This window comes from Nanorana parkeri, unplaced genomic scaffold (genome assembly GCF_000935625.1).
Source record: "Nanorana parkeri isolate BGI_ZX_2015 unplaced genomic scaffold, ASM93562v1 scaffold2310, whole genome shotgun sequence".
Lineage (NCBI taxonomy): Eukaryota > Metazoa > Chordata > Amphibia > Anura > Dicroglossidae > Nanorana > Nanorana parkeri.
Window position 1 is genome coordinate 394 of NW_017308578.1, and position 9,835 is coordinate 10,228.

The 9,835-nt window shown below is 44.9% G+C and overlaps 1 protein-coding gene across 1 annotated transcript; it reads left to right on the forward strand.

Moving 5' to 3' along the window:
* Nucleotides 1-346: 346 nt before the first annotated feature.
* ARAF (A-Raf proto-oncogene, serine/threonine kinase) lies at nt 347-9,558 on the forward strand (the record flags this gene model as incomplete). Its single annotated transcript, XM_018573273.1, has 9 exons — nt 347-374; nt 1,995-2,113; nt 2,209-2,411; nt 2,522-2,698; nt 3,869-3,915; nt 4,452-4,570; nt 4,662-4,793; nt 7,082-7,216; nt 9,244-9,558. Coding segments are annotated over 9 exons (1,101 nt in total), but the record flags the coding sequence as incomplete, so codon positions are not given.
* Nucleotides 9,559-9,835: the final 277 nt, after the last annotated feature.

Consider the following 9,835-nt stretch of genomic DNA (forward strand, 5'->3'; position numbering starts at 1 on the left):
TATCTCGGTGATCTAAAAGGAAAAGACCATTGCTGTAAGGCACCAATCAGATTCTTTTTTGGCTACACAGTGCTAGTGTGCTTGTTATGAGAATGTGAGACCAGGTATAGCTTCAAGGAATGGTCTTTATGTGTTGAATGTAATACAATTGCCAGCCTGTGTTCACTCAAACATTAGTTTTTCCTATGAGCAGATCAGAATTTTACGTGTTTAGGAGATTTGCAGATTGTCACTCTTTTGTAGAATGGTTTTTATGCCATTACTAAAGACATTTGTAGCACAGAGGAAGGAGACAGATTTATGTACATCTCTCACAAGTGCTTTGTTTTCTGTCATATTTGTTCAGGAGGCATTAAGGATCGCCGCTGCCACTCGTAAGTATTCATTAATAAAACACACTTTTATTTTTGCCTGCGGCCCGCAACATGCGTTTCTGTTCACCTGCAGCTTCTGTGTGTGTGTGTATGTTCTCCTGAAGTCTGATCCTCGGTGCCCTGTCTCAGCTTGTGTGTGTGTGTGGACCTTTTGTGCCTCTTGTGCTGAACATATACAATCTAGTTCCTAATTCAGGTGAAAGCCTTGCACGACACCTTCCTTGTTTTATTCTAATGACCATAAACGCCTTTATGCATAACGCTCCCGTCTTGTGATTCCTGACCCACGGTGGATTCTCTCTGCCTCCAGATATGTGCAATCTGTCACTCTTATTGTGCACTCCAACAGCTGTTAGCCTTGTCTATATGACGGTACCACACAAACGCTTGCTACACAAGCTGAGGGCTATGGGCATAGATGAGGTGGTGTGTACGTGGATAGAGAACTGGCTACGGGAACGTGTCCAGAGGGTATCTGTAAATGGCACCTTTTCAGACTGGGCTAGTGTAATGAGCGGTGTGCCTCAGGGTTCTGTGCTGGGTCCCATATTGTTCAACTTATTTATTAATGACATCGGGGAGGGTGTTAACAGCGATATTTCCGTGTTTGCGGATGACACTAAAATAGGAAGGGTAATAGACACGGACTTAGACACTATAACATTACAGGAGGACCTGGATAAAATAGGGGAGTGGGCATTAATGTGGCAGATGAGGTTTAATGTCGATAAATGCAAAGTGATGCACTTTGGAATTAAAAATAAACAAATGGGTATATAATTATGGGTATGCCGCTGGGGAAGTCAGAAATGGAGAAGGATTTGGGGGTCATTGTAGACCACAAACTGAAAGGTAGTTTGCAGTGCCAGGCTGCTGTAAACAAAGCTAGCAGGGTTTTGTCCTGTATTAAAAAGGGGATGTATTGCAGGGACATGTCTATAATTTTGCCACTTTATAGATCATTGGTTCGACCTCATCTAGAGTACGCGGTCCAGTTCTGGTCACCAGTACTAAGAAAAGATGTCCTTGAGTTTGAAAAAGTCCAGCTGAGGGCAACCAAACTAATTAGGGGTATGGAGGACCAGAGCTACGAGACGAGGCTACTAAATTTAAACATGTTCACATTAGAGGTGAGGAGATTAAGGGGGGATATGATTTCCATGTACAAAATGTTTAATGGTGGTAGCAACATTAGCGATAAACTGTTTAAAATTAACTCCGTTACAAAAACTAGAGGCCATCACCTAAAATTGGTGGAAAAAAAATTCCAGCACACGGGGCAAAGGGGGTTCTTCACAGTAAGATCAGTTAGGGTCTGGAACTCACTGCCACAGGCGGTGATTTCAGCAAATAATGTGGAATTGTTCAAGAAACTTTTGGACGATTTCTTAAGGGACCGTAATATACAGGGGTACAGGTACTCCTTGAATGAGATCCTAATAGGTTGGACTTGATGGACTAATGTCTTTATTCAACCTCAAATACTATGTAACTATGTAACTATTTACTGTTCTCTGTAGCCGCTACATATTCACGCCACTGCTTGCCAATTCACACAAAAGGAGAATCAATGTAGTTGGTGTCTTTTTACATATATCCTCACATCTTGTATTTTTGTAGCTCGGGACGGGACTCCGAAGCCTGGCGTTCCTCTTGGGAGTAAATCGCCTCCAGTAAAGTCTCCTGTGGAGGCTCCAAGAGAGAGAAAGACCTCTGCATCAGACGACAAGAAGAAAGTGGTGGGTGATCAGGACGATCGGGGCCTGGAGCCCTTGTAATATGATGGGCCATCGATATCGGCAGTGTTCTGAAACCTTCTTGACATGTTCTGCAGAAACAGCTGGGATACCGAGATTCAAGCTACTACTGGGAAGTCAACTCCAGTGAAGTGGTGACACTGAAACGCATTGGAGCAGGCTCCTTTGGCACTGTATTTCGTGGCAAGTGGCACGGCGATGTGGCAGTCAAGATTCTCAAAGTGACCAATCCGACGTCAGAGCAGATCCAGGCCTTTAAAAATGAGATGCAGGTCCTCAGGTGGGTTAGCGGTGGTGGCAGGTACTAGTGCGGATCAGACAATTCCAGCACTCCAGGTAACGTTGTCTCGCCTTGGCTTAACATCATTTGTACTTTTGTTTCCCGCACAGGAAGACACGTCACGTTAACATTCTGCTTTTCATGGGCTTTATGACAAAACCCACCTTTGCAATAATCACCCAGTGGTGCGAAGGGAGTAGCCTGTACCGCCATCTGCATGTAATCGAGACTCGATTTGACATATTCCAACTCATAGACATTGCAAGGCAGACAGCACAAGGGATGGAGTAAGTGCAGTTTAATAGTTTGTCACTTAGGAAACAGAAATGTGTATTCTCCCCTTGATATGTTCCTTTTTCTGAATTGTTTCTGCTTTTCGTATGCGCAGTATGTTATTTTGTACAGCTATGTGCTGTACATAGTTCACATAGCTTAAATGCATTGCAACTGTCTAATGTCACACCACATACATTTACTATGATCTGTTGCAGCCAAATTCAGCAGGTTCTTACAGTGCTTCTTTTTAACACTGCAGCCCCTAGTATCATGATTTTTAGAATCACACACAACATGGGGTATTTTCCATGAAGACTTTTACTACTTAAAGGGCTACTCCATCCACATTTATATATATTTGGTTAGTCTCTGGCTTCTTACATGACTTGTGAGATCTTCCTGCCATTATTCCTGATTGTTCCTGTCAGCATTGGAGTTTGGGGTGTCTCCGTCTGTTCATCTTCATTTTCTCACATAATTAGTAGACATGAAGTCATCTCAAATAAGCTGATTTACACTTAGTCACAGTATTATAGACCAGGTTAGAACTGGTAACATGAGCAAATATCCTGTGTAAAAAAGTTGATCTTAGCAGATCACCAAAACGTGTGTGACAGGCTGCAGTGATGGAAATCAAGCTTTGGATCCATCATTTTGCAACCAATAGCTACAACAATTTCAAACTCAAATGCACATTTTACAGAGCATGAAAGTTTAAGGTGCTGACACACTGCACGCGAAGCAGCGTGGAGCGGTGGTGCGCGGGCCTTCGCGTGCAGTGTGCCATGCCATTTTCACTCCAGCAAAGCTCGCATAGCTAAGCATACCGAGATGAAAAATGTTATCTTCAGCCAATCGGCTCGTGCAGATAAACCCGCCCGTCATGATGCGAAGTCTAATGGGTTGTTACGCGCAAGCCGATTGGCTGAAGATGCAGTCTTTCATCTGGCCGCATTCAGCTCACACACTGCATGTGAACCTCCGTGCCTCACAGCTATGCTTTGCTCTGCACGGCTTCGCGTGCAGCGTGTCACGGGCTTTATTAATGGCCTTATTTATGCCAGCACAGTTTCTGTGTTTCCTGCGCAGTATTTCTCACTCGTTGATTTTACTTGTCGTCTTCTCTCAGTATGACCTGGTTTAATTTTCTCACTATGATTTCCTTTTCTTTTCATTCCAAGTTATCTTCACGCTAAAAATATTATTCATCGAGATCTGAAATCGAACAGTATCCTTTCACAAAATAAAATAAGTGACATGAAAATAGACATGACTTCATGACGAAGGTTTGTATACTTTGGGTGACAATTGTAAGTATTAACACTGGAGGGAGACATTGTACGTTCTGTGAAGGAATCGAGTATTTTTGTCTTGGGAATAGGCCTTCCAATTCCTTTACTTTTAAAAATAATAGATCATCCTATGTAGCATAAAAACAGATTTCAGCTTGGTGCTGCATGATTCTGCATCCAGAAGTGGATTTAGCTAGGTAGCGCTCGCTTCACCTCAATTCAAAGGTTCCCTGTAAATGGAAGAGGCAGAGTGACACTGGCAGATGACAGCGCAACTCATTCCTGGAGGGAACGGTAGCGGTTGGAACTGCTAAAAAAGGTTTATGGTCAAGCTGCAAAGCTTGAACAGAGGACTGTATGTAAAGATTCTGTTTAAAGAACAGACCGATATGTAGACATTGTTGGACGTGTAATCATAGTTGTGACAAGTTACACCCAGAGCTGCCATTTTTACCTTAACCCTCTGTGAAAGACATCTTCCTCCATGAGGGTCTCACTGTAAAGATTGGCGACTTTGGCCTGGCCACAGTAAAGACACGGTGGAGTGGATCCCAACAAGTGGAGCAGCCCAGTGGTTCCATCCTATGGATGGTAAGACCTTGAATCTCATTACCTTTCCACCTTCATGCTTTGTTCCTGATCTATGTGATTACTCATATTTTGTATCTTGTGTTTGTCTCAGGCCCCAGAGGTGATCAGGATGCAGGAGACAAGTCCATACAGTTTTCAGTCTGACGTGTATTCGTTTGGAGTTGTCCTGTACGAACTGTTGGCTGGCTTGTTACCATATGCGAACATAAATAATAGAGATCAGGTAAGGCGGGACCTGTAAATTCTAGCTTTCTTTCTGTCATTGCAACTTTGTAGTGTTGCACAGCTATTTCAATTGGCGTATCCTCAGCATTAGTTTTGGAGTCCATACCCAGACCCCGCTTGACTGGATGATTGTGGGGCTAGCCTGTTATGTGACCATTAGGCACTGGCCTCTGCATTTTGACACTGCAGGCCTGAGTGTACTGCGTTAGCCACTGAGCACTTTCCGGGCCCAGGGCTGTGCGCAGCACCTGGTGTCTCTGAATGCTAACTTTGTGAATGGGCCGCGTAGGCTGAGATTAAGATTTTTGGGAGCCGTTATTCCCTGTATGTGACATGGGGATCCTCCTGGTTAGCCTTTACTGCTCGCCTAACGTGAGGTGTTCATCTCTGGATGTCTTAACCCCTACCAGCAGGTGGTTTGTCTGTATTCAAGACTTAGCCTTTATGCCTTGATCTTTGTTGTCTTCTCCTTGCAACACAAAATGACAGATCCCAGACACACAGGGAGCAGTCCTGTTGTATTGGATCCAGTAAGCACTCGGAGCTGCCTAGCAATGACGACTTGAAATTTTGCTTGAGTCTGCCTTAGCTCCGTCAGGCAAGGCCACTTCCTCTGCTGTGTCTTAGGTGGATTTCACCACAGTTATGCAAGATTTTTTGGGGCCAAATTGCAACCTTGATTGTTGACTTTGACCGCAGAGGCTAGATATATTCCTCCCACATCTTTTTACCTTGGGTTAAATTTGGTCGGTCTCTGGACAAAACAATTCGCCTGACACAAAGGACCAGGTTGTCTCTCTCACTTGTGGTCTGGAGTCAGAAAAACCCTTCCTTGGAAGATCTACATAATAGATGCCAGCCTGACAGGCTAGGGAGGAGTCCTAGACCCCTTGTCAGTGCAGAGGCCTTGGACGCTAGAGTATTCTCATCTCCAAATCATTTTGGAACTCCAAGTAATTTGGTTGTCCCTTTTAATGCTGTAAGATTTCCTGACTGCAGGGTCATCCGCCCAGGATTTAGTCAGACAATGCCCCAGCAGTAGCGTATATCAACCATCAGGGGGGAACCAGAAGTCGTGCCTTGACAGGAGAAGTTAATAGGATTCTGTCTTGGGCAGAACTTCATCCTCCATGCCTTGTCTGTGATTTACATCCCTGACATGGACAATTGTCAGGCAGACTTCCGCAGCCAGCAGTGTCTGGATCTAGGGGAGTGGTTTTTATGCCCGGTGTTTTTCCAAGAACTGTGTCGTATGTGGGGGGTGGCGGATGTGGACCTCCTATCATCCAGGTTCAAGGAAACAACTGGGTGGGTTGGTCCTTAGTAGCAAACAGTATATAACAAAAGCGCCAACGGCTTGTATCCAAAACCGGAGAATGTCTGCAATGATCTCAAGCAAAACCGCAGATGGGCAAGCTCTCAGATAGGCTATAGGGGAGCCTCAACTCTGAAAGAAACAAAAGACAAAGAGCGCCTCCATCGCGTAAAAACGTTTTAATGAAATGGGTTTTTAAACAAGTGAAACCATACTCACAAAAGTAGAATTTTTACAGGCATGAATAGATAAAATCGTGAAAAGCTTAGCCCACCGGCTACTCTTCCTCCCTGAGGTTAACGTTTCCGAGGCCACGCCTCCTTCGTCAGAACCAATGATGATTGGTTCTGACGAAGGAGGCGTGGCCTCGGAAACGTTAACCTCAGGGTTGGTCCTTAGTTACAGAGATCCTCTAGCGGCAGCAGTGGATGCTCTGGTAGCTTTGCGGGATCTCCCAGATCATTAGGATCTTCTATCTCAAGAACAGGTTTTCCATCCTCCAGACAATTACTGTAAAGCACTGTAATAGGATAATGTATATGTACTTCCACTGTGCCAAGCTGGACTAATGTATGTACATAATCATTTCTGAAGTTGGAATTCAGCTTTAAATATTTAATCCGCAGCCACAACAGTAGAACCTTAGTAGCACTCATTTTGAAATGTAAGCAAGTACAGAAGCAAATGAAGACTAGAGTTTGACTTTTTGACTCTGTTGCCTTTTCCTGAATGCTGTAAATATTTAGACCTGTTGGTTAGTAGGAACCTTGTTAGGCCAATTCAAATTATTCTGGGAAATTACATGACCACTTTTAGATGGCAGCTGACATGAAAACACCATCCTTGCCAATGTACTTCTCAACTGCTGCAGATGAACGATAGTGGTGTCTTTAACTGTAGGTTGATGTGGCAATGCTATCTTGCGTGAAATTATTACAAAGTGAGTTGAATAATTTTCTCTCCTTTTGCAGATCATTTTCATGGTCGGTCGTGGTTACCTCAGTCCTGACCTCAGCAAAGTGCCCAATAACTGTCCCAAAGCCATGAAAAGACTTCTATCAGACTGCATGAAATTCAAGAGGGAGGAGAGGCCTCTGTTCCCTCAGGTAAGCGTTCACCCACCTGCCCTTAACACCTGGACTGCAGTGCTGACTTGCAGCACAGGAGCCTTGTGTCTGTGCAGTTCCAAAATCTTTGGAACTGCACATTGGCACATGTTGACACATGTGTCAGAAACATTGGCACATGTTGACACTGAATTCTTAAAATGTAACGGTCTTGCCTGTCAAAGATGTTGTTAGGCTAGCTTTGTGGATTCCACACCCCTTCTGCCCTACATACACAGAGGAACACAATGTCACTATTTCCAGGTTTGGGGTTACTTCCATACTCATTATAATGTTCTGATCTATTGTCCAATGAACAGTCTGAAGGTTAAGGCATGATATGAGATGCTGCAAGGTGAACATGGATATACTGTTGTCACCTGCTACCTCGCTGCTTAAGCTGGTCTCTATATGCAGCTATCCGGATTGGCCTTTACTCAGCTTGATTTTGGAGTGCCATACTCGGACCCCACTGGAGTGGACATACAAGAGTAGCCTAGAATGTGACCTTTGAGCACTGGGCTCTGCATTGTGGTGCTTATCAAACCAGAGTTTACTTGTTAAGTTAACCATGGAGCACCCCTGTGTGAATGCCTTCGCTAAGGAGTTAGAGGCAAGTGGTCTTTGAAAAGCAATGGCCACTATCCTCAGATTGGAGGAAAAACAGAATTCCTCCCACGGAGAACTTTCTGGAATAGCAGTCCCTGGTACTCCAGTAAACTTTCCAAGTGCATGATAGACTTTGTGAGAAGGTGTATTTCCTAGCCTTCAAAAGCATGGGGATGTCCAAGGCTGCTATCCCTCAAAAACTGAACGTCAACAGCCGAGCTGTTAAAGCCAGCGACCGTGAAGCAGGATGGCTAGAGAAAGAAGGTATTTAGACAATCCAGCAGTGACCACAAAGATTTTGCCAGTACTGTGGCCTCCTGGGCCAATTTGGCGCAATGAGGATAACCAGAATAGCCTTCACCTTGATGCTGCGAAGTAGGCAAGAGAGAAGCTTCAGTGGGGAAAGGGCATTGATGGTTGAATTCATCCTATGGGGTCACCAGAGCATCCACTAAAAAGCCCTGAGGATTCTTGGTCCTGGTGACAGATCTGTCCAGTTTATTGTTGAATTTTGAGGCCAGAAGGTCTACATGTGATGTCCCCCACCTGTGACAGAGTGTTCTGGAATAAAGTTTATTACCTCCTGAGCACAACTGTTTTTGCAGAGCAGAAAGGGTTAAACAGCATGTGACCAGTTACTTTGAGGCAGAGGAACATCCTTGTGCTGTAGGCAGAAGGGCAGGGAGCAGAGGCAGGGGAATCTGAAGAAAGTGGGGTTCCAACCAGATCTTCACCCTTCCCAGGGGCGGAACTACCAGCGGTCCAGGGACCAAGGCTGGGGGGGCCCCACTGACAAGGAGGAGGCCGGGCCCCAGCAGCGCCGGTCTGTTAACGGAGAAGGCAGGGGCCCAGCAGCGCTGATCTGGCGGCGGAGGAGGCCGGGGCCCAGCAAACTCTAAAAATTAGTAGAGTAGAGAAGGATTAGAGCCCCTGTCCACTTTTTATTGCCATCTGTGTCCCTTTTGGGGAAATTACTGCTTATGTCCTGTCATTACAGGAAGTGATGGGAAAACTCAAATGGTGACACTTAAAAAACCCATATTTTTAGTAGAGAGCTATACAGTTAGAATGTCTGACAGCCCATGCTTTCTGCACTCCCTCATTTCTTGTAAAGGTGTCACAGGGACAGCAAGTGAAGGAAACTCTCCCCGAAGGAGTCACAGGCCCCATCCTAGAACTAAAAACCTGACCTATTTCCCAATCTATTGAAAGCTAAAATAAAAAATCTGGACTGAAGTTCCGCTTAATGAATAATATATATCAAGTGTTGAATTTTTTATGTAGCATCATTAGGAAACGTATCCCCTTGTGTTATAGACTGATTTTGTATACACGCTCACATAGGCTAAGCTCAATAGACCTGCGTCTTTATTCAAGCTCAACCACCATGTAACTATGTATCGTAATTTGCTTTACAGATCCTTTCCTCCATTGAGCTGCTCCAGCGTGCACTCCCCAAGATAGAGCGCAGCGCATCGGAACCATCTCTGCACCGAGCGGTGAACTCTGAGGACCTCAACCCCTTCCTGATTAGCACTTTCCGCCTTCTCCCCCACTGACGGGAGAGCGCCCCATGTACACAGTTTATCATCTATCTCTGGACTGTTGTCTAGGAACCGGGAATGTTCTGTCCTTCCGCATTGGGCTCATGTGGTTTCTCTTCTTGATGCTACTTTACGCTCCATGTTGATTAATTGTTCAGCTCTATCTTTTCTATGCCTCTGCGAATTAAAACCACTCTTATGAACTTGATTAGCCCCCCGGGCCTGCTCAGGTACAGTGGACCTGAGGACTTCTTCTCCATCTCCCAATTCACCCGATACCTTGCACAAGATTTGCTGAAGCCGAATAGAGCAAAATAAATGGAGAGCTGTTTTATCTGTTCATCAGGAAGATGTGATAACCCTGAGCCTTTCTTTTACCATGTGGCTTCAAGTGCTCAGCCGATCAAATGACAACTCTGAGTCTAGTGACACTGTGGCATGTGCAAAAAGCGTGCATTGCAAATTT